This window comes from Lissotriton vulgaris, chromosome 5, assembly GCF_964263255.1.
Source record: "Lissotriton vulgaris chromosome 5, aLisVul1.2, whole genome shotgun sequence".
Lineage (NCBI taxonomy): Eukaryota > Metazoa > Chordata > Amphibia > Caudata > Salamandridae > Lissotriton > Lissotriton vulgaris.
This window is the reverse complement of record NC_141693.1, coordinates 373,611,196-373,635,714: the sequence shown is the minus strand read 5'-3', so window position 1 is coordinate 373,635,714 and position 24,519 is coordinate 373,611,196. Positions and strand designations below refer to the sequence as shown.

The 24,519-nt window shown below is 42.8% G+C and overlaps 1 protein-coding gene across 1 annotated transcript in view; it reads right to left on the bottom strand.

The window, feature by feature from the left end:
• CHD5 (chromodomain helicase DNA binding protein 5) overlaps window positions 1-24,242 on the bottom strand; it is a 1,029,381-nt gene extending 1,005,139 nt beyond the window's left edge. The window contains exon 1 of the mRNA XM_086921723.1: window positions 23,907-24,242. Coding sequence (XP_086777849.1) covers window positions 23,907-23,973 — 67 coding nt within the window. The 5' untranslated portion in view covers window positions 23,974-24,242. The remainder of the gene's footprint in view (window positions 1-23,906) is intronic.
• Between the last annotated feature and the right edge of the window lie 277 nt (window positions 24,243-24,519).

Genomic DNA, 24,519 nt, shown 5'->3' with positions numbered 1-24,519 from the left:
TCTTCGCTCTAGGATACAGCCGTGGAGCATTACGTAGATCATGGGTACTCAAAAATATTTTCCAGGGGGCCGCAAAGTTTTGTCTATGATGTGACCGAGAGCCGCACTGATGCCAACAGGGGGTTGCAAAGTGGGTGCAGGGTAGGCAAAGCATGTATATCTAGTGGCTGTCTTTAAAAATGAAGGTGTTCATAAAGTTAAGGGCCTAGTTATTTCCTTTCCCTAACTGCAATTAACCTTTAAATAAGTGTTGCTCTATGTTTAACTTTTTTTTCATGTTATTGCTGAGTCGAGTAAAAGGCAGCCCAGTGCTGCTGCTGCCCAGAGGGCTGCATGCAAAGGTCCTGAGGGTTGCATGCGGCCCCTGGGCCATACTTTGAGTATCACTGACATAGATCAAATGAACAATTAATGAAAGTTCCAGAGTCGTTTAATCTGTTAATGGAGTGCATGCATGTATCTTTATAGGGTGTTCGCAATGCATGCAGTTGGGGCGATGTGTATCGTAAGATATCTTTTCTTGGGGGGGTCACGGGTTCTGGCCTCTGGTCCCGGCTTGCCATGCGACTGAAATAGACAGAGACTCCGCCTACCTGTCCTGTGCCCCGCCTCCTCTTGTTGCCTCCCTCCACACAATCGGAACTTCCGTGGTGGGCCGGGGATTGAGCATGAGGCGTAGCATTAAGAGTCAGTAAGGAACCAATGTACCATCATCCCTGCCTGTAAGGAACTGATGCATCACTTCTGTAGTGAAGAACCGATGCATCACTTTGCCATTCCGGGGCCTCACCTGCGCTTTGCACTGTCTTTGATTTTTGATGCATCTAAGGTACTTTGTGCTAAAACGAACGCATCCATTGATTTGGAATAAACTTGCTTAATCTTTTTAAAATTATATTTTGACTTGTGTATGTTGGATTTTTGTTGTTCTGGCTGTGTTTGATTCAGCAGACTCCCTAAACCTGACTAGAGTGAGGGTCCCTACTTGGACAGGGTGCAAACCACTGCCAACTAGAGACACAATTTCAAACATAATGTTTCTTTGCAAAGCAATAATTGAGTGCTTTACATGAAAAAGACCGATACATAGGTCAAACATTAGGTGAAGTTATAAACATAGACAGAAAATCCTGAGCTAAGAATGTTCATCAATATCCAAAAAGAAGGACAAATGTTGAGTTCCAGATTTCAAATGTTCTCATTATTCTTCATTTATTGACAATCTTCATCAACAGATAGGAATGCAACCTCTGCCAACACGTGTTTCGTCTCGGTCGTAGAGACCAAAGACTTCGTCAGGGCATATATATCTAGGAAAATATACGTAGAAAAATGAAGAGCAAATTCCTTGTATGTATTCCGCATCAGTTCGAATTCATTTAAAGTGATCCAAGTTCATATATATAAGTATTTCAATCCAAAAGCGTGAGTCCTTATTACTGGTAAATCGTGTCCAAGTAAGTCTGCTGAAAAAGTGACCGGTATACTCTTGTCCTCCGAGTACAGAGCCTAGACGTATTCCATGAGACAGCGGCGTTCAGTCAAACATTAGGTGAACACTTTTTTTTAACAGGGAGAAATGTAACTGGACCTTGTCATGGAGCAAACAACTATATAAAGCGGGATAGGAAGCTTCGGAAGCAGAGTTGTGTGGAACGAAAAGGGAGAGTATATGTATCTATCTATTAAACAGACTTAAAAGTGAATTTGAGGTGAGCAGAAATCGTAATGAGTATCAAGTGATAAACAGAGAACCATGTAAACAACCCAAAATTGGTGCCACGGGTTCATCTCAGGATCAAGATAGCCAAGGAAGGTACTGAAAAGGTGAGTGTTTAGAACGTTTTGGAATGAAACAATGTTCGGTGCTGATCTGAAAGGTGAACGTGGTGGAATAGGAAAAGGGTTGCTTTAGAGCTTGAGAGGTCTGAAATGTGTTATATTCTAAAAGAAGTGAATTCTTTCTCCAGAAAAGTCTTGATCTGCCTGAAATGTTCAGCATACTGTCAAGGTAGCTAGGACTTCTATTGTGGAGGGCTTTGCAAGCGAGGCAACAGATCCTAAACTTTATCTGAGCTTCTAAAGATAGCCAGTGAAAATCCCTCAAAACTGGAGTGATGCGATCATATCTTTTGCTCTCTTTAAATGTACTTCGGATTAAGCTGAATAGGGTGTTAGCTAGAAGGCCTGCTAGGATGACATTTCCTGCATCAAATCAATTCTAGAAATGATTAGGGCATAATCCGCAGAATTCAGCTGATCGTTGGATAGAATGAACATAATTCTTTTTAATTGGTGCAGGTGAAAATTTGTAGTCTGAGCCAATTTGTTCACTTGTGGTTGCATCAATAGTGGGTTGCTGATCAAAAACTAAAGCGATTAGACTGATCCTGGGGGAGATGGCACATAGACAACTTTTACTAGTTCAACGAACAGACTAGGGCCTATTTTATCATAGACTTGTGGTAGAATGGTAGGAACTCTGTCTTCAGTGGATTAAATTGTGTTGCTAGAAAAAGTCTTGCAAAGAAAAGAAGCAAAACGTGTTGGGCAGTACTCAAGTGGCACAGGAGTGTCCCCTCTTTCCAGAAACTGAAGCAAATGGAAAATACAACTACTATATGCTACATTTGCCATAATGGGAATAAGTAATAATAATTATGCAAAGTTGTAGTAGCAGAGGTAATTGACATTTCACCGAATGAAAGGCAATAAGGTAAAACCGGTACACAGCAGCTCAAAATGGCATCAGTTTAGATTCTGAGAAAGTGATAGATCAAAGCCACGGTAAAAAATCAAAGATCACTATTTACCATGACTACCTCACAGGCTTCCCAACACAGTAAAGCTAAATGGGGACAATTTAGAGTTTCAATCTAGTCACTGCTCAGTACTTCTAAAGAACACAGATCACTCCCGTAAGAAAGGTAAAAGGAAAAATAAAACATTATTGTTTAGTAGTTGTGGAAGCATAGCACATTTTAAATTTACAAAAGAAAATTATTTAGAGCTCTGCGCTGTTTTCTACACTGTGGAGGCTGTGGTCATGTTGATGAATGGGAGCTGGATGATAACAAGTGATAAGAACTTCCCATTGATCTTCAGATGATAGCAATCTACAAGGTGTGTATGTTACTGATGGACATAGAGGTCTTAATGTGGTATGTGTTGTTTTATTTTTGTGTAATTTGATGTTCAAACAAAGATACACCTTCCATGCAGCAGAAGTACCAAAGCATATACTATATTCATATCAGAACTGAAAATTTGGCAAGGATTTCTGCTGGGAATTTTTAATGCTAAATTGGACACTGCTCAGTGGGAATTTGCATACCTGCAATTTCTACCAGTGACTGGATTGTGGTGTGTGAACTCTCGATAAAGGTCTGCAGGAGGGCTGATTCATTAAAGTGGCTATTCCCTTCTCCCTTTGCATTTTATCTAAGGTGTATCATATACTGTCACAGCACACAAAAGTCTCAAACCTGGATATTTTTGTTTGTTCTGGGTTTAAAAGCTTGCAAATCTTAATTGCTCAAAATTAAAAAGATTGAAGGAATAAAACTGATTTTGATAGATAAAATTAAAAATTAAATGCAAAAGAAGAGGCTGTCTCATTTGCTTGAATTTTTCGAGGGACTGGTAAAAAATGCTTCTACGTTTCCAGAGGTGGGCGGTAATATACCCTACTGCACATCTATATATACTAAGCATTGCCAAACATTCTCTTAGTTTCATGTAAAAATGTGTGCACTAGCCCAATCAAAAAGTGAGAGACATTTTGATAACTCTGAAGCACTATCGGTTGCAATATAACACTCCCCACTCCCGCACCGACTGCACACAATACTCCTTCTGTTTTAATGGACCAGCTTTCACCATCTCAGAATCCTGCACTCTCATGCATGCTCCTCAACTCTTGCTGTCTCGGCAAACACATCACAGAGATTGGAAACCTGCTGCATGACCACGTACTAAACCTGCTATTCGATTTGGAAATCTAGCTGAATCCCACTGTTGCTCCAGACTTCGCCACAGCCATTCCGTCCAGATACACAATTGCCAGGCATGATCGACTGCACAAGCCCTGAGGAAGATTCACCTTTATCTACAAGAATGCCATCAGATGCACCACATCGGTGGGCATGCCATCCACTAACATGGAACACGTGTCACTCAAGCTTCACATTACCACCAACTTTACCCTGAGCATCACTTGTATCTAAAGACCACCAGGACCGCATGTCAACTTCTCCAACGCTATTGCAGGTTTCTTAGCAGCACTCATCCTCAATGCTCGAAAAATACATCGACCTCAGGACCTGAACTACCACCTGGAAGTCCTCACCAACCCCAACCCTAAAGCAATGATTGAAACCCTTGGAAATCTGAGCCTCACCCAATAAGTTAAAGGGCCTATCCACACCACCAGACACTACCTGGACCATGTTTTCACCTCTTTCAACAATGTCTGAGTCGAAGAACCCACTCTGGTCACCTGGATAGACCATGCCATCATCAAGGTAACATACCCACCCCTTTCCAATGCCAGAACTGCCCGCCATAATTGGTACAACATCCAGGGTAAGGAAAGGAACTCTTCCCTGAACACCCGACATCCCAAACTCAAGCTCCATGAAGACATAATACATTTCAACAACTGGATCAGTGGTTATTCTGGATGTTATTGTTGGTTATTGTGGGATTGTTGTCCCCAGAATAAAATACATGCAATTCACTCAGTTACGTTTGATATATTAATACTAAGTAGATGCGATCATTAGCGTGGGCTATGTGGTTTCAGGAGAATGGTTGGTGAAATAGATAGGCTATGGGAGGTTAGGTAATGTTAGATTACAAGGATGGGGTTTTAGAGAGGAGAAGTTGTGATATATGAAATGAGATATCAGCCAATTGCTGAATTACATCTTGTGCTTTTCCAATAATTTTTGGTCTGTTCGAGTATCACACTTTTTTCCTTGAAATCTACAAACTATGCAGCAGAGGTGATTATGTGGCAAGTGTGGTAAATCCACAATAATACAGAAAATGCCACAGAATAAGAATCATAATTCCATTGGCTCTGGTCATAGCCCTACATAGACATTCATTGTGCGTCTTAAAAGATTAGCTGATAGCAGTGCATGTTCTAAAGGTGTTGTATGCACCAGCCCTCACAAAGGCCTCGTAATGGCACACTTGTCCTGTCAATCTCATCTATAAGGAGAGAAGGCTCGAATTTCTATAGGCTAATCGAAATATCTAATACATGACACCTTCTACGTGTTCCTGCTTCTGCATTGTTCCAATGTATCAAGGATTTGAATAGGCAGCGAAGGAGAATGGCCTGCAGTGCTTTCAATTTCAAAAGGTAAGTAAGGAGGAAAGAGGGTGAAGAGTCCCATTGTCTGCATGTGCGTTATATGTACATGTTTGTATGTGTGTATATTGGTATCTGTGCCTGAATGTATGTGGAAATGAGTGAATGGGTCTGTGAGGTCATGTCTCTGGGTATATAAGTTGTGTCATGACCTGCTGATGCCCAACTTTGACATAGTGGCTGCTTTATATGGCATTATGGTAGGCCATACTTGACAAATTGTAGACGTAGTTGACATATTTGTGATTTTCCATGTCATAATTAAGCCCATTACTAAACATACTGTGGGCATTCGTCACATAATTGAGGCTATCCCTGGTAAACCAGTAGCTCAGGCCTAACAGTGCCCATCCTTGTCATATTGGGGGCATTCTTGAAACAACATGTTTGTGGTTATATTAGTTAAATGGTGACCCTGGACTCTATGGGCCCGATTCACAAAGCTAACTTAAGACAAAATCCTAAACTTACTACTTTTGGTATTCACAGAAGTTAAGATTTTGTCTTAAGTTTGTCTTAAGACAGACTTAAGACAAAATCCTAACTTAAGTCTGTCTTAAGTCTGTCTTAAGACAAACTTAAGACAAAATCATAACTTCTGTGAATACCAATAGTAGTAAATTTAGGATTTTGTCTTAAGTTAGTTCTGTGAATCGGGCCCATTATGCCCACCTTTGACTTATTGTTGGTATTCCAGTCATATCTGTGACTATCCCTGGTATAATATTAATTTAAACGTGACATTGGCCTATCAAGGTTATTCTTGACCTACTGTAACTATCTCTGAAGGGTGCCCATGACCCAGTGGTTATGAGCCTCGGCATAGTGTAGGCATTCTTGACTTGATTGTGGTTATTCCTGACAATATGGTCTGTTTGGCTTAATGCCAACCATTGATGTATGATTATCATTCATGAAATAAATATGGCTACATCTTGCATAATGGTGGTGAAAATACCAGCTGTACATTGGTAATTGCTGGAATTTGAAGATTATGATAAATGGGCATGAAAGGCAGAAAGTGCCAACGTGTGACAGCAGCACAAGTTTGAGTGTTTAACGGAAGTTACAGGGTGAAACTTGGGGATTGTAGAAAACACATATTTTTGTATGATTTGCCAGCTTTTCTTTTGCTGGTATTTTCACTCTGGGCACTGGGAGGCTGCTAAAACACTTCTCAGTGCATGTCTTGGACCCCAACTAAATGGTCAATAATTGTCTAAATCCAATTGGTTTATTTGGCTTTTAGCTGAGGCCTCATCAATAAAAATGTGTAAAAGCAACATAAGTGGCAGAAATGTCAAATATCATATGTGGGATACAGTGTGGACTTGTAACACGTAGGCCGATATTTAAACCCTTACATTAGGTCTACCACTGCAGCCTTGATCTGATGTTGGTCAAAAGCTGTAGTTAGCAAAGTCAGAATAAAAATTCAAGGCATGTTTATCAGTTTAGTTCTAACATTAGTTAAGTCACCTGTGAATGTGTATGCAATGCATAGGTGCATAATGCGTAGAAGGGAAATATAGCATATATGAGGCTAAAGTGTATCTGCAGTAACAAAGTGAATTAAAAGTGGGCTTTTATTATTACTACAGAGATAGAAGCAGAGTCTCTTGTTCATTTTTTTAAAGCGTGCATTAGGTAAAAATGTCATATTAACCTAGAAAAGCCATTGCGCTTGCCAGCAATTTCGCAGTTAAAAAAGATATTTTTTATTTGCAAATTGAGATTTTTGCTACGTTTTCGTTTCATTTTTTAAGGGCAGGTAGTGGTTCCTGGGACCACTGCCTGCCCCTAAAAAAGAATTCCCCCTGCATTCACAAGGTAGAAGAGGTCCCCTGGGGACCCCTTCCCTTTTGCGAGTGCTTTACCACCCTCTTGAAGAGGGTGGTAAATTGCGAGTGTTTTGCAACTTCAATTGCAGTCACAAAACATTCTTACATAGGGTAGAGAGTGGCTATTAGGAAGGGACGCCTTTGAACGAACCTTCCTAATAGCGAGTCACAAATCCTATTTAGCAATTCGCAAATAAATTCAGACTCACTAAATAGGATTTGTACATGGCCCATTGGTATTTTTGCATGCGCAAACTGGTCGCAAACCCGTTTGTGCATGCAAAAATGGGTTGTACATCTGCCCTTTATTTTTTGGGCTACTCACAAAATCTGAGTTCTAAGTTACTCAAAAGTGTAGACTTATACCTCTCCACCCCTTGAAAAAGGGGGTGGAGACAAATTTATGAGCGTAATTAACTACTGCCAAAAAAAATCAATAGTAAGTCCAGCACCACACATGGCCAGAAACTGGTACTGCAACACCCTTTCATAGCAAATAAGGGAAGTAGTGACTTACAATAAAGCCATACAGAAAATAACATTAATTATTTAAGATAGCTAAAAATATAAATGAATGATTTCATGTTAAAAAATATAAAAACAAAACATATTTAATATGCAATTATAAAGTATTTTAACAACCTCTGATGGATTTATAAATTAAACTACCATCATTTTTAATCAATTATAATTAAACCATTTCTAACTAATTCTATGCATCACTTTTATTCATTATTAATGCATAATCCCAAAAAATATTTACTTTAGGTAAAAATTCATTTTTTAATTTACCCTTCAGAAAAATATTTTTATTTAATGTCATTCATTTAAATGATGAAATAAATTAATTCCAAAGTATAACAGTAGTGCTGTAGCATTTTCTTTATTTTGTTCTGCATTTACAATAAATATATAGAATAATTAACATTAATATTTATCATACAATATTTTACTAATTTATTATAAAGTTGAACAAACGTGTTTTCTTTTTTATGATGCTTTACTAAAGGGATTTCTCAACTGAGCTGAGGTGGAGCAATTTACTACTGTTTCAGGTCCCTTTTTGTCTGTATTAACTTTATAAGTGCAGTTTCTGAACAGCAATGGGCTTGCACTTTTTGGGTGGATGCATGTCCTTCTTTAAATCCCTCCCTAAACCCTTCCTCACTCCCCCCGGACCACTTCCATTTAGTAGTAAATACTTTCCTTTTTCCAGCCACTCCTCCTGGTCCCTCCCACATTTACTACTAAAGTGTCGATTACGATCCCGTTCGGAAGGGCTTTGAGTCAGATTTGGGTTTGCTGAATCCGACACGGAGCCCTTATTTCCTACCAAATCGTACCCAGTTCCTAACGACTGATTACAATGCCTGGAAACCGTTGGGGTTGACTGAATCTGTTCCGAAAGGCATTCGTACAGGTCGAGACTTTCTAAGCCGATTCGTACAGCTCTATGGACATGGTTCCCAAGTGAGCAATTTCAATGACAGATTCAGACAGCTGTTCCGATTCGGTTTGCCTGAAATGAAAAGGCAGTCGGAATCTGTCTTTGGGGACCCGTAGTAGGCCCCCCTCCGCATCGTGCCTACCACATGGTGCATGATTTTCCCCAGCCACTCCTTTCTTTATTGGGAGCCTGTGTTCTCATTCAGAATGCAGGCTCCCATTGAAGTCAATGGGAGTCCTACCGAATTGTATCCGGATGCATCCAAATCGCTCGGTTGGACTCTCCCGATCTGAGTTGCCCGGAAAGCATTCCGGAACCACTTTGGAGATTGTAATCAGCACTTAAGTAGTAAACTTACATAAAAGAGGATCTCCCCATAGAAAAGGCAGGAGAGGTGGAAGGAGAGATTTGCACTTGTAGGTTTGTGAATAGCATTTTGCAGTACTACTAAACATAGTGCATAATGCAGTTTGTGAACAGACCCCAGTACATTTTCCCATTCCAGGCGTAACCTGAATTAGATGCAAATACGCATAACCAGGACCTGCTTGAGAATAATGAGCCGTCAGGGGCAACTTTCCATCTAGAAGAACCTTGGCAGGGTGACAGAGGACATCTACCAACACTTATCTGAGGAATATGAGGGAAGAGAGAGAATTGAACACCAAATGGTCACATCAAAACACAGACGTAACTTTTAAAGCTAACTTGTAACTTTAAGGAAGAGCGTAGTATAGGTCTGTTTTTGAAGTTGTTCTATTCTCTTGGTCCATTACCCCGGGGGTAGTAGAAGTACAGGACCTGTTTGAGTAGGTTTTGTCCGTGGGAGAAGGAGAAACCTTATTGTAGTAGGCTGGTGAGGGAAACGACTGCTGCTACAGCAGCTGAAACAGTCTTCGGCTATCCAGAAAACCCATTTAAATAAGGCTTTCAGGTTTGTTTGGCCAGATGTCAGGAAAACATCTGCAAATTTGTGAATGGTCTAGTTTTTAATCTTTGTATGGCTAACTGCTGGGTCACTACTATTTCTGGGACTTAAACTAGCGACAACTCAGAACACTACTGCCCATGGAGTAGGCAAGAAAAATAATTGTACAGTCTCCTACTCCATTTGCAACTCCAAAGAAAGGGCGGTTAATGATTTCTCAGAATGTCGCACTGCTTCTAAGACTGTCAGGTTGCAAAAGATCCTCCCAGGCTTTCTCCTTAATATCTCTCTTGCGAGCTGCAATAGCAAGCATATAGAGCATCTGACTCCTTGCTATCTCAGCCCTATTGTTAGGAATGTTCTTAAATGCCACAATCAAGTTTTGGTGGGCCTTTGAGCAGTTAGAGGCAAACCATCTCTCACCGGCGCTAGCCCTCTGTCTGCCTGTGACCCTAAGATTGCTAAAAATTTGTTCATTGAGTCTCCCATTTGCACTTAAAAGGAGCTCATAATTTCCAAAATCGCTCAGACAACATTGTAAATCAGCATCACAAGTGGCATAGAGGATGTTAAACAATGAGTTGTGGTGGACTTTATTCCACTTTAACTTCACCCCTTTTCTTGTGGAACAATATCACTCTTACTTGGGCCAGCATTGTTAAACTGGGCAAGTGGTCTCCCCATTCCAAAAATAGAATTAGGGGGTTGTGGTCATTAAACTCTGACCATCAAACTTTAAAACGACATAAAAACTGATCAAAATAGGATGAAGCAAACACATATTCAATGAGCATGCTAGCCCCTCTGCCCTTAATCATTGGGGTAATGGCCCCTTCCAGTCCCTCTCTTGTTGATACCAAGTTAAAGTCTGCTAAGATCTCGTTGAGCATACTTCCTTCAGTGAAATGCTCGTAGTGATTGTTGTTTTTGTTATTGTTAGATTATATTTGTAGAGCGCCAATCACCATAGGTCTCTAGGCACTAGTAGCGTGGACCGAAGTCCATTGGTCCCAAGTGTAGTCAGCTCACTGAAGAGGATTTAGCCAAATGCCTCAGTAAACAAGATGGTTTTAAGTTTTTTCCTGAAAGGCAGTAGCAAGGATTCCCTATGCATATTGTCCAGAACTCTATTCCAGATCTGGGGGATCACGGCTGAAAAAGCCCGTCCTCCCATGGTTTTGCCCCGAGTGGGATCTAGTTTTGTGGGGCTTACAGAGATATAATCTGCCAAAGAGTAAATATGTAAATTAAAATCACCCATTAAAATAACTGAATAAGTCAATTTATGTTTTTCCTCAAAGACATATAAAAAAGGCTTTATGGTACCTAACTGTTCTGTAGGAGTTACCCGATCAAAGGAGTCATAAAAATGGAACAACAGAATACTCTGTGAGCCTTCAAAGTACAATATGACCAGTAGCAATCTGGGTGGGGGTACACCTTAGACACAGGGATATCAATCTGAGGATACCCCCCTTTGCCCTGCCTTTGGGTGAAGGTTTTTCTGGTAAAATGAAGAGTGTCCATCTAGATACACACAGTTGCCTGCATCCCAGATCTCTTGTAAGCCTATAATCTGATATTCTCTAATTATATCTAACCAGGGCTCATTCGCCCTCCTATTGCCCCGCAATATTCCAACTACAGATTTTTAAGAGAGCTGATTGCTTTTCAGCATCCTACACCACAGGGTCACACTATTGGGGGTGAGCCTATCCAGAAACAGTGGGAAGCTCCCAAATACAGGGTTAGGTCAATCATTACTGTCCAACTCCCCCGATGGCTGAATTTTATACCTCAGCAAGGGTATGTGAATGTGTGCGATCTTGACTAGAAGGGTAAACAACCAGTAGCGGCTCGCATAGGCGGGCTGCAGGGCGGTGGGCCAGGGTAAGGGCAGGGTGGGGGGGGTAGTAAACTCAGACATACGACAGAATGGAGGAACGTAATAATTACTTTCCCACGTTCCGTCATCTGTCTGAGTTTACTACCCCCACCATGCCCCTCCCCCGTCCCACCTCACCGCCCTGCAGCATGCCTATGCGAGCTGCCACTGCACACAACCCTTTGTTTACTCTGTCCTGTGGCAGGTGCTGAACCAGGCTGTTGCTGAGCAGGGGCGGTCAGGAAAAGTCCATCACCAGCCATTCCACAGTTAACGCTTGAGTGTCCCGTCTTCATGCACCAGTTGTGGCAAACATAATAAGTTTGTGACTCAGCTTGGGTTACTCCGTGATTGGGTCCTGCACCCTTGGTCGGTCTCCGATGTCTGACAATTTTGGAGTATCGGGATGCTTAGTCTCACCATTGGGTGGGTGGCACTCAGTGCTTCATTTGTGAAATAATAAGTGCCAGTTCCCAGAGCAGGAGGCTACTGCAGGTTGCACTACCCATCGCCCCTGCCATTGCTGCCAATGACAGTACCAAAACAACTACTAACCATCTCCTACCTCCAAGTGCAAACAGTTCTGTGTATTCCAGGTCCCCTAAGATGAAGTAACCACTCACAAGGCAGCTACTAATAATTTTGAATGTATATTGTTTTCAGAAACAAAATTTGTTCAGCTCCTCTGTAAATTAGAAGGGCAGCGCCGCCATGTGGCAGACTGTGCGATGTTGACAATTATGTGCCTGTGCCGAGCACTGGAAACCAATTAAGTTCCAGTGCTGTAGTGTAGTTCCTATTTTCCCCTATAGGCCCTGCGCATTGGAATAACATAAACAGCAGTATAGACGTAGAAGTGCGGTCTTCCAGGTCTCTACTGACTATGCTAAACTTAATTGGGTTTGTACCAGCTAGCTCAGAGGTCACTGGAAACTTTCTTGACTGAATAGGAAGTGATCAGCTCCCCTGGCTCAGACAAGAAGGGATTCAGTTTTCCAACAACCGCATAAACATGACAACTTTGCTCCTTAGAATAAGAGTCAATCTCTAGAGTTGTGTGAAACAATAGACAGCTATTTCACTCAGTCAGTTGTGCAAGAATTACTTTCACCAGGATGCAGAGAATAGAGGGACGGGCGTTTTCAATAAAAAGGTATTATTTATTGAACAGTCTTTCTTCTCATGCAAGAGAAATGAATTGCCACAATTGCAAGACTTGTTATTATAAAAAGTGCGTACAGTAAAAGGAGGATTGCGAAATAATACTGTAAAAGCATTGATATGGCTTCTTAGCCATACAATGGTTAAAATGAGTAAAATATATACATTCATATATACATTTAGCTAACGTACTCAACTGATGCTTCTAACTACGCCTACCCCAGTGTACCTGACCTAAGCCTAATACGTGGGAGGGAGTAAGTAAGTAGCAGTTTAAGTTAAGTTGGTTTTGCCAAGGGTTTGCTTCAAGAATTCTCTCTAAGGGTTTAGTCAACACTGTACCTCTGGAATAGAATGTTGGAGGTCTTGTATCTCCTCTCAGGACTCGATATCCCAGTTACCCGCAAGGGTAGGCTGGAAACGCCGGAGCTGGATTTTCTCGGCAGGAGAAAAGACAGCGTCTTTCTCAGCGCGTCAAGGAGGAGGAGGGGCAGCGTCCGTGGCTTCTCGCATCTGCTGGGCTCTGCAAGGGACAGCTTTTCTGCTCCTGTATTCTCTATCACCACCGCTGTGTTTGCTTAAGGCAACGTTGGTAATATTTATACCTGGAAGGTGCCTTGTATGACGTAAGTTTTTGGACATAAGACGTCAATAAAGATGTCACTAAGAACCGGTCGTTCTTACAGTGCTCATTAGAGTTCTATTACTAATCAAAACATAGCAAGCGGGACTTTCCCAGGTTGCTGGGGGTTTTATCTGTTGAAAGAACTCGGTGTGTAATCTAGGAATCTTAGATAGTGGCTTCTGCTGTGTCATCTACTGTAATGAGCTGCAGAGGCGAGTTTCTGAAAATATGGCTCCGATCGTTTATGCCATTATAGGGGTATGGATGGATTATAGCCGTATTGGGGCATAAGGTCACAATATTGATCGGGGTCCTACCACCATCTCAAATTAAGCATTGGTGGCACTGAGTTGTATGTAAGAAGGCTAATCATGATTCCAATAAATCCAAATGCGCTCTAATTGGACTAAATTATGCAACTATGATTGACACGAACTGCTGATACATCGCCTTAAGGTCAAAATTTCCCAATGTCCGAGGTGAGATGTTAACTCTTTTCCCGCGACCGGTGGGTTGGATTGTAAATTCACTCTTACAGTGCGACTACTGCATTTCTTTTGCTTTGTAGCTGGTTCAGGGGGAGAGGCAGGACTGTTTGGCCTCAGAGGAGGGTTCATGCTAACAGTCTGGATAGTGGTCCTGCAGTGGTGGCTTGTAGGTAATGGTGGCGTGGCAGGGGCAGGGGCAGTTAGTGGGGGTTTGAAAAAAAAAGACTTCCCTACTTGTCACCCATCAACAGCTGCAGCCTATTTTTCATCCTCGCTGTTCTGCTGGCTCCCAGCAGCATCCTGGCCAAGACAATCATGATGCTTCTGTCACCATAACAGCAGCCTCATGATTGGTCTGAGCCCCGTGGTTCTATACTCAGATGGGGACTGATAGCCTATGCATTCTATCCACCCAGGCTGTGCGTTACAAGCTGGTGCATAACATGCAAAGTGTGCATGACTGCTTGGTCAGCCCAAAACGGCTGCCCAAACCGCCATGCGCTCTTAAGGTTCAGCAACCACTCCTCCTCCCTCGATATCAAGGAAGCCCAGCCCCACCCTACCCTAACCTGGCTTCAAGATACTAAAAATAAAATGATAATAACTTCTCTTATTATCATTGTGTTTTTCCTTTTACACTGCTCCGAGAGCTGTCGGCAAAGCTCACCCACCTTAGCGGAGGAGCCGCCACTAGGGTATTGTGCAGGATGTTGGGCCATCATCAGCCGCAGCTACTCCACTTTTCCGAAAAGCATTCTTCCCACTGTTGCCAGTTATGTCGGATTTATCTGCCGCTTCGCCAGGGCTGCTCATGTGCCCTAACAACAGCCTGCATTCTGTCAGATCAATCTCATTGGACACGACCCCTATGACTCTTTCTAACAGTGTCTATACTGGTGGGCTTTCGTGGGTGAACAGAACCTCCTGCTACTTTCCAGTTCCCCACATTACAAGTTAAATTTAAATGGAAAACGAAAAACAACTCCCCAAAGTTGAACAAGGGGTGAAGATTGACCGTGTCAGAGGGGTGGCCCAACCGAGCCTTGTCCAGCCTCTGATGGGCACAGATGGGCCTGTCCTTGGCCCAGGCTTTGCTCAAAGTGGTACAAAAAGGGGTGGTGAAGGACGGAGCATCTGAACCAATCAAACACTCACACCCAGTCAACAGATCTGGGTTTAATCCATCATCGTTCTTTAGCCCACTCTGCCACCCCAGTTCAGACATGGCCAAATGCAAATCAGTCTGACCCTGTGCCTCATGGGAACAGTCCAGCCCGAACTGCCAAGCCATGCCTTCCCTGGACCGGAAACAAGCTTCCGAGGACCGGTTTCTGGCATTTCAGCCGTCTTCAGCCCAGCTTACTTGAATCAAGTGGCAAAGTGAGCAAGGGACTCACGTCTGAGCATACCCTGCCAACTTATGGCGAACAAAGTGGTACAAAAGGGGGTGGTGAAGGACAGAGCATCTGAACCAATCAAACACTCACACCCAGTCAACAGATCTGGGTTTAATCCATCATCGTTCTTTAGCCCACTCTGCCACCCGAGGACCGGTTTCTGGCATTTAGATTCAAGCAAGCCGGGCTGAAGACGGCTGGAATGCCAGAAACCGGTCCTCAGAAGCTTGTTTCCGGTCCAGGGAAGGCATGGCTTGGCAGTTCGGGCTGGACTGTTCCCATGAGGCACAGGGTCAGACAGATTTGCATATAGCCGTGTTTGAACTGGGGTGGCAGAGTGGGCTAAAGAACGGTGATGGATTAAATCCAGATCTTTTGACTGGGTGTGAGTGTTTGATTGGTTCAGATGCTCCGTCCATCACCACCTCCTTTTGTACCGCTTCAGGCTTTGCTCAGGCACACCTGTGCACGTCCTGGGCTGTGGGACTTTGACAGCGCTTGAAGCAGAGGATGTAGCCTGACGGCTAGGGCGATCAATCTCAAATATGGAGGAACAGGGTTCGAGTCTCGGCAATGATGTTCAACATCCTGTGATTGTGGGCAAATCACTTAATCTCTCTGTGCCTTACAAAAACAAGCATTGGCATAGCCAATAGGTCTCGCCTTTGGGACCTTATAAGTGTTTAGTTATCCAGCACAATATCCTTAGTGCAACAACATCAAGTGTTGCATGGCTAAACACTTATAAGGTCCCAAAGGCGAGACCTATTGGCTATGCCAAAGCTTGTTTGTGGTTGTTATTACCATGTGGTCAATGGGGTTGGACTCCAAATTTGCGGTCCGGTACCTTTATTTGCTATTGCTGCAATGTTTTGAAAATAAACTAAAAATATATTTTTTAGAAAAAGAAATTACAGAAGTGAGGTATAAAGCTGCAAATAAAACACTAGTTATTATAATTATTATCTGTTACCGCTCTGCATCTTTGAGTACCCTAGGTTTTTCGAGACTTCTGAATGAACACAAAAAAGATGCAAATGTATTCCATATGTCAGAATAAGCATATGGAAGTATATATGGCTAGGGATGTGTGTAACTCGCATAATTAATTGTCTGTAGCAAAATTATGCGTATTAATAAGCGAGGGAGTAACTCAGCATTTAGCGCTATTTTGGTACTGCAAAATGCACCCTCACATTCAAAATGAAAGGGTGCATTGTGCACAAAGACAGTAGTACTAAAAGCAACAAAACATGAACAGCAGCAGCCACTTGCTCGCTGTTCCTTTGCTCTTGTATTATGCATTTTTGCTCCAAATTACTCTAAATAACGCACGCAATTGTGATTTTCGGTAATTCCGCATCCCTTGGGTTACGTTGATAATAAAATTTCGCTCCGGCATCCATACAACAAAAAGAAAAATAAAGTTTTGTTAGTCAGGTCCTGTGACCTTATTTACTTACAGGTAAGGAAAAGAGTTCTCCCAATTCCTAAATTTCTAGCACATGGAAATAGACCCACAGCATAGGGCAAAGTGCACAGGGTGCCTGCACTTATGCAAAATACCAGAGTGCTTCGAGGCTGTGAAAGTGAATGTAGATGGTAATCTACGATGCCTCTAATAGAAGGAAAGACAGAGGCAGCATTCAATGAGTGTCCAGCAGCATTACTTTTCTATGTGAGCTGTCCATTCTGCTAAGAGTCACAGGGTGAGATCTGCAGAAGCAAAGGTTAGAGGCGGACCCGCTCATTTATACGCAGCTATGTTCTTCAGACGTATGAATGGGGCCTCTATTGGGTTTTAGCAGGAAGAACGAGGATGTGGGAGATAATGTTTGGAAAAGGGAAACGCACGGCTGTCTCCTGAACTCTACCATGACACTGCGGCTCCAAAAGCAGACAAGCGCGCAATCGTAATCGCTTTCGAGATGTTCTGCTCATGCGCAGGCCATTATTTAAAGTCCGCTCCATACTCGCTTAAGGCCGCATTTCTTGAGGGACGCGGAGCACTTTGCAGGACGTCATTGTTAACTTTGGTGAGTTTTCGGCATGGGACTGAGTAGGGATTTCTTGCCCCCCTTTTAACCTGGTCAGTTACTTAATAGGCATTGGGCCGTTTTGAACACCGTGCGATGCCGCAACGAGGAGTAATCATCTTTTTACTCTGTCCATGTAATATTTTCTGACTGACATGTGGCATTTCCATGGACCAGCATGAGGCAGGGTCATTAATGTTCTGATATGTCTTGCACACTAGATGGCATCAGCTCACGATCGCTTACAAACATATGGGGGGAGAGGAGGGGGATTGCGCGATTCACTTGCGGGAGCGAGCGGCTGGCGCTGCGATGATTAAAACCATATGGCCTGGCGTGCTCCCGCAAGTGAATCGCCGCACATGCACGCGTTGCCATTAAAGGCAATGGAACGTGTGCACGTTTTTGCCTGAAAAGCTGTACCGATAGCTAAAAGTCTTTTTGCCTAAGCAGCGCATGCACGCTGCGTAGGCGAGACCTAATGAATGTGTCCCTGTGTAACGCAACTGGTGCTTATGTAAAGCACTCTGATACCTTTGGGTCAATTTTACGCTATATAAAACTACAGAGAAGGAAAAAAAAGCACTTAAGGGCTCACCGGTTGTTGGCACTCGCTGGCTCCACCTCTGGGCCTGATTCTGACTGGGACAGGTAGTCCCTGAGGACTGTGACTGTGCCCCCGCACTGTGGGACTTAGATGGCGCTTTTCAGCACCTAAGAGCCCATTAGGTGCTGACACTCACTGTTGCAGGGCTCCACCTCCTGTCCTGGTGCTGACTGGGACAGGTAGTCCCTGAAGATCCTGATTGCCGACCTCTATCAAATAAGCAACATCATTGCTGTATCAGCCTGAATAATGTATATAGCTCTGCTCTTTGCAGCCTTTAATTGGGAGATTTGTATAACTTTGGATGCTTCAATCCCGCTCTATCCATTTAGATTCTCAGTCACGACAATATGAAGGAGAATCAATTTGGAAGGTGTAGGATGAAAAAAATTAATTACGTGTAATGTAGGAGTAAAGAAAGAGGCTGCATACACTTTGAAAAAATCAGCCTATTGGATTTGCATAGCCAGACTTATTGAACTACTTATAGTACTGGTAGCTCCTTCTAAGGTTTAGGGAAATATAGCTGAAAATAGTTACTATTGTACAACTTTATTCCCCAAAACTTTTCTGAGGAGGGTGAGCCTCAGCAGACCTGGTTTGTTAGGCAAACCAGAAAAGAATGTGGAACATTGCATTAGCATCCCTTCAGATGCCATGGTTGTTTGCCATATTTTGCCAATCTTTATGAAAGGTATGCTGTAAAATGGCCCCTTTTGTCCTTTGCAAAAAAATGTTGGGGCAAATCGGTTGCTCCTCTTCATCCATTCTCCCCAAATGATCCTAGAGGAAGTTGGGATGTATCACTCCCTTGCAATTTGAGTCCGGTATTTGTGCCCCACTACTTTCAAACTTCACCTGCCACCACTGAAGCAATGGTGAAGAATGAAAAAACGAGCCAAAATTGATTTTTAATGTCATAAGGAAACCTGAAAGAGATGTTTCCTGTTGCGCTTAGACCTCACTCAACGGCACTGCTGGCTCACTGTGGTCCTCTCTGCTTGCAATCATTTTGAGCGGCCCGGTAATCCTGTTTTGGCTTAAAAAAGATAAAATGGAATTAAAAGTGGTGCTATGTTACAACACATGATTTTCGAAGGGGTGATAATCCCACACACTTAACTGGGGACAAATCCATCACATTATCCCTGGAGGACTTTGTCCTTGGGGAAATGCCCATAATTACAGGTACATGTGTGGGAATCAGTGTGAAACCGCTGATTCACACATGTTATTCCCATTCTGTACTGTGTTGAAAGGGATCAGCTTGTGATTCCATGGTAATACTGGAACCCAGTATCACCGATGTTACTGGTATCAGTAACTGGCGAGAGTATTAGCACCACTAAACCCCAGGCCACGGATATATGATGTTACAACGCGGACTTTTACTCCGCATACTGTTACAACGCGGTTTTTACAACGCGGATACTGTAACAACGCATGTATTTACAACGCATTTTTTTACAACGCAGGTACCTTTACAACGCATACCATTACAACGTAAGTATAGGTAAGTATATGTTAATATTAATAATATAATAGTAACTTAATTTTAAAAACATAATTTAATGTAATATTAAATAATTTAATTTCCGTTTATTATTTTAAATTTAAATTAATATTACTTTATTTTTACCATGTACCCCTGTACCCCAGAAACTGAAAACTGACCCTAAACCCCAAAAATAAATTAAATTAATTTTATGAAATATAATTTAAATTAATTATTGTAAATTAATAAAAAATATAACATTATTTTTACCCTGTACCCATGTACCCCAAAAACTCAAAAATGACCCTCAACCCCCCAAAAAATGCAATGTAATTTAATTTAATTTATTTACTATTAAAAAATTTAATTTAAAATTAAATTTAATTTATTTTTACCCTGTACCCCAAAAACTGAAAACTGACCCTGAACCCTAAAAATACCCCTTTACCCAAAAACTAAAAACTGACCCTGAACCCTAAAAATACCCCTTTACCCAAAAACTAAAAACTGACCCTGAACCCTAAAAATACCCCTTTACCCAAAAACTAAAAACTGACCCTGAACCCTAAAAATACCCCTTTACCCAAAAACTAAAAACTGACCCTGAACCCTAAAAATACCCCTTTACCCAAAAACTAAAAACTGACCCTGAACCCTAAAAATACCCCTTTACCCAAAAACTGAAAACTGACCCTGAACCCTAAAAATACCCCTTTACCCAAAAACTAAAAACTGACCCTGAACCCTAAAAATACCCCTTTACCCAAAAACTAAAAACTGACCCTGAACCCTAAAAATACCCCTTTACCCAAAAACTAAAAACTGACCCTGAACCCTAAAAATACCCCTTTACCCAAAAACTGAAAACTGACCCTGAACCCTAAAAATACCCCTTTACCCAAAAACCCTAAACTGACCCTAACCCCTAAAAATACCCCTTTACCCCAAACATATAACATTTAAAAAATAACTATATACTTACCAATACTTACGTTGTAATGGTATGCGTTGTAAAGGTACCTGCGTTGTAAAAAAATGCGTTGTAAAAACATGAGTTGTAACAGTATCCGCGTTGTAATGGATGCGTTGTAACAGTAGTGCGTTGTAAAAAATGCGTTGAAACAGGTGCACACCCCAGGCCACACATAACGGGAGCCTGATCTGAGATGCTGGAAACAAATTTAGGACGACCAGGTATCCGCTGAGACAGTTCCGGGTTTTCACCATCTGTCCCGGCAGATTTTGGAAAATTTGGCTCATGTACCGGTTTTTAGAGAGGGTTGACTGAAAACATTGGGAGGCACGCTTTTATTTGTTCCAAAGCTGGGCTAGTTAGCAGCTGTTACAAGAAAGCAGTATAATTAACAGTTATAATACTGAGTTTAAAAATTGAATTTTGTTTATTTTCTTACTGCCTTTCTATGTTGATGAGCGCTGTCATTCGGAGTCGCTCGGTTGATGTAAAATGGTAGTCCTTCTTCTATTTTAGCGAAATGTCTCCGTTTTTCGTTTTCAAAACATGGTTCACCCAAGGGGCAAATGTTTATCTTTTACTTCATCATCAATTATGAATGTAATACAGTCTGACAAAAGATGGCCACTTGACCGCAGCTCAGTGCACCATTACAAGGTCAAAGAATATTTAAACTTTTTGCGATTACATCTTCGAGGTTCAGGACTCTGAATTAACTGCAGCTGCTGTCCCGCCCCATCCCCTCTGCCCCCCCCCCCCCTCTCCAATTAGATGGCTTTTGTTCATATGGATAATATGAGTCTCTCACGATTGGAAGACATCTCTGGCCAAAACACACAACACCAACTCTTCCTTTGTGTCATGTTAATAGAGACTTATTGATCGTCCGTTCACCATACGGTGTCTTGGTGCTACATACGGTTTCTTGGCGCTATACAAAAAGCTTTGCACTTCCAAGCTCACAAACCATAGTCTGCAAAGCTTTGGACATGGCAACAGGGCTGAGCCACCACGCCAGAGGAGGAACCCCAGTATGTGCCTTCCTGTTCCACCCATTGGCCTTAGAAAGGTTACCGATGAGTGATGAGTCCTCCAGACACAAATCCAAGCCTGTGACCAACTGGCCTGAAAAACACTGTAGCCAATCGAGTAGTTCCACTAGCCTATTGTCTTGCTTCTTATTACTGTTCTTAATGTCTTCCGTGTTATATTGTTCGGTCCAAATGGGATATATATCCCAAATGGCATTACAATTTGTGAATCTTTGACCGCAATATTTAATAACAAGCAGGGCTCTGCGGGACTCAGCTTCTATTTTGCTTCAGTCACCAGGACACAACTTCTCTTTGACCTGATGCAAGCTGTGAGTGCCTGGCTGTTTTTACAATGAGTGGCCAGGGAGGGCGTACAGCTAAATTACAAAAGGCTGCCCCGGTACCAGGGCATTTGCCTTTGAACATATTTATTTTGCACCGAAATGTGCACAGAGCGGCAATGCAATACGTTCATTACTATTACTTTGTTTTTGCCTGACCAGAGAGCGAAAAGAGAAAAGAAGTGCTTACTAAAGGAACACAACTGGAGTATTCTTCATAGTTCCGCTCACTTTCAAAAACCGGCTGGGTTTCACTACTCGGCGGATAAGAGCCAGCGCTGATAAAAGACTCAAGCAGGGCGTAGTAGATACCATCGGTGCAGCAGGTGCAGTGGCACCGGGACCAGAGCACTGGTGGGCCCTATTAACCCTAACAATGTTGTATCTTGCCACACCAACAGCAGTCATGGGGGGCATTTTCTGTATTTGCACAAGGGTCCATGGTTACCTTGCTAGATACCGAGGGAACATGTAACTTGAGAACACCTGTAGGGTGTTGAGACAAAAATAAAACGTGCTCACCATTTAAGCCCCCAAAATGCACAATGTAAAGTTAGTTCTACTTCAGGTTTCTTACCTTATTGTTCTTTATATTAAAGTAGGTGAAACCGCCAGCAAAGCCGGTTTCAGTGTTAGACAAAGGCTTTTTTTTATTCATTCTGGACACTTTTACGGTCTAATTGCATCGACCAGAAATATCAAATCTTTAGTTAAGCCTTTGAAGATATAGGTTGCTCTGTATTTGCGAAAAACTTCAAGTATTTTTAAACTCGCATCTGCTTTTTCAGCTCGTTAAATGATTATAAAAGAAAAACAGACCCGTTTTAGCCTTTGAGGGCACGTAAAGGTTCAGCCAATTGTATTCCCAAAAGCGTAGTACATGTAAGTGGTTACAATTGTGGAAAAAAAGGCAGTAGGGGATGCAGCTCCAGACGTAAAACTGAGGAAAGCAGCCAAAAAAATAATCAGCGACACGCCATCGCAAATCTGGCTCTTATTGCTGCTAGGAGAAGCCAGCTGATTCATCCAAGTACAGCTTGTGTTAATATTATCTGCATCCCACCCAGCTCCCCAGGCTTTGAGGAACGACGGGAGGCAACCAATCAGAAACGCTTTGGATCACGGCCCCACTTAGAGGCAGCCAATTGCCCGCAGCCCTCAGATCCCAACGCTGCTCATGAAAGGGAGCCGTGGAGCCATTATACGGCTGGCGGGTCCCTGGCTCCACCCACTATGGCAACGTCACAATACAAGCTTTGTGTTGCGGATCCACCTTGTTGCAGCCATAGAACGCTTTAAGTGACACAGGCACAGACAGTGGTACAGCTCCAGCATCAAGTAAAGCTGGAAAGAGTGTCACCTCACACCTGCATCCTAGTGCCGAGAGGGCACTCCATTGGCTTCAAGGCGCGTCACAGAAAACAGGGTTAGCAAAAGGAGCCAAATAAACACGGACTATTCACGTCTCTCTGTTCTATACGCAAGGGTCTTTATTACAAACAAAGTCAGAACAACTCCTAATGTCTCAAGCAAGTTATTCAACGTACCAAAAAGTAGGGGTTTCTGTTAAATTTCCAAACAATTGTTCTGACAATTTTACGAGAACTAAAGCGCCGGGAAACACAAAAGAGCGCTCAAAAAGTAATATTGAATACACAGATCAATTAGTATATGAGTAATGCAGCAGCGCTGCTCTGCACTCAAACACGTATTAACATCACACCATCAGAATAGCATGAAAGATGAGGGGCGAGCGAAAAGCACTGGAAAGCAAATCAATTCCAAGGCAAAAGACACATAGCCCATCTGACATGCAATGCGATTTTACATAAAAATAACAGAGAGAGAATCACAGCCATTTTTCTTCGTCATATTGATTTGCCCGGGACAGGATCATGCCAAAGGGCAGGCACCCCTGGCCAGAGTGCACGCCCCAAATGTGAGTATAATTTACGTAAATGAGCCTAATTGCACAGATGTGGCCATGCTTCATGCAGATGAGGGTTGCTTCCATTGTATTGTACCTGCTCACTTGCCCCTGGTGGCCAGCAACACAGAGACACAGCTTTGTCTGCATTTTCAAGGAAGTGCCTGGGCATTGCCAAGCCCTCAAAACTTTACACCGCAGAAGAACCCTTAAGAAAGCTGCCCGGTCCCCTCGCGCCACAGCCCTGGGGAAGAGCCGACCGGTCTGCACTTTTCTTCCCGCACAATCAGAGCCGGGCATCCCCCGCCCCCATCACCCCGGACTGTGGGCACATCTCCTACCTGACAGTTCCTCGTTCTCCATCTCGTCCACCGTGTCCTCTTCCTCATCCCCCAAGGGCCCGCGCATGCTTCGGGCAAAGCCGGGAAGTCTCCCCCGAGGGGCTCCGTTGTATTTTCTGTCCGAAGCTTCACAACGTTAACCCTTGTTGTGCCGGGCGGCGCTGCATACTATGCACATGGATCAACTGTACACAGAGAGAGAGGTGTTTAAGGAAGATGGCTGCCCTCTGCTTTCATGTAAACATATGTTTCTATATGTATATTTGTTAGTGGGGAAAATCTCCCCCGACTCTCCTACTCTCCTGCCTCCGTTACTCAGCCCAAATCCCTCAGCCTGGAAATAAAGAGAGAGAGAGACAAAAATGGAATACACATGCCCAGATTGTGACGTCCAGTCTGGTTACTATGGAAACCCCATCCCATAATTTTGGGCACCACTAGTTAGTGGTGGTGCCAGAGGTGACCAAGTTAGCAGCTGGTTAGTGCAGTGACAGGTGGCTGCGGGGACGTAATTAGGATGCATGTTTCATAATGAGATAATATTTATTTAGCAGCTGCACAAATGAGATGCGCGGCGTTTTGCATACTGGCATAGGTAGTGCGGTGCTCACCG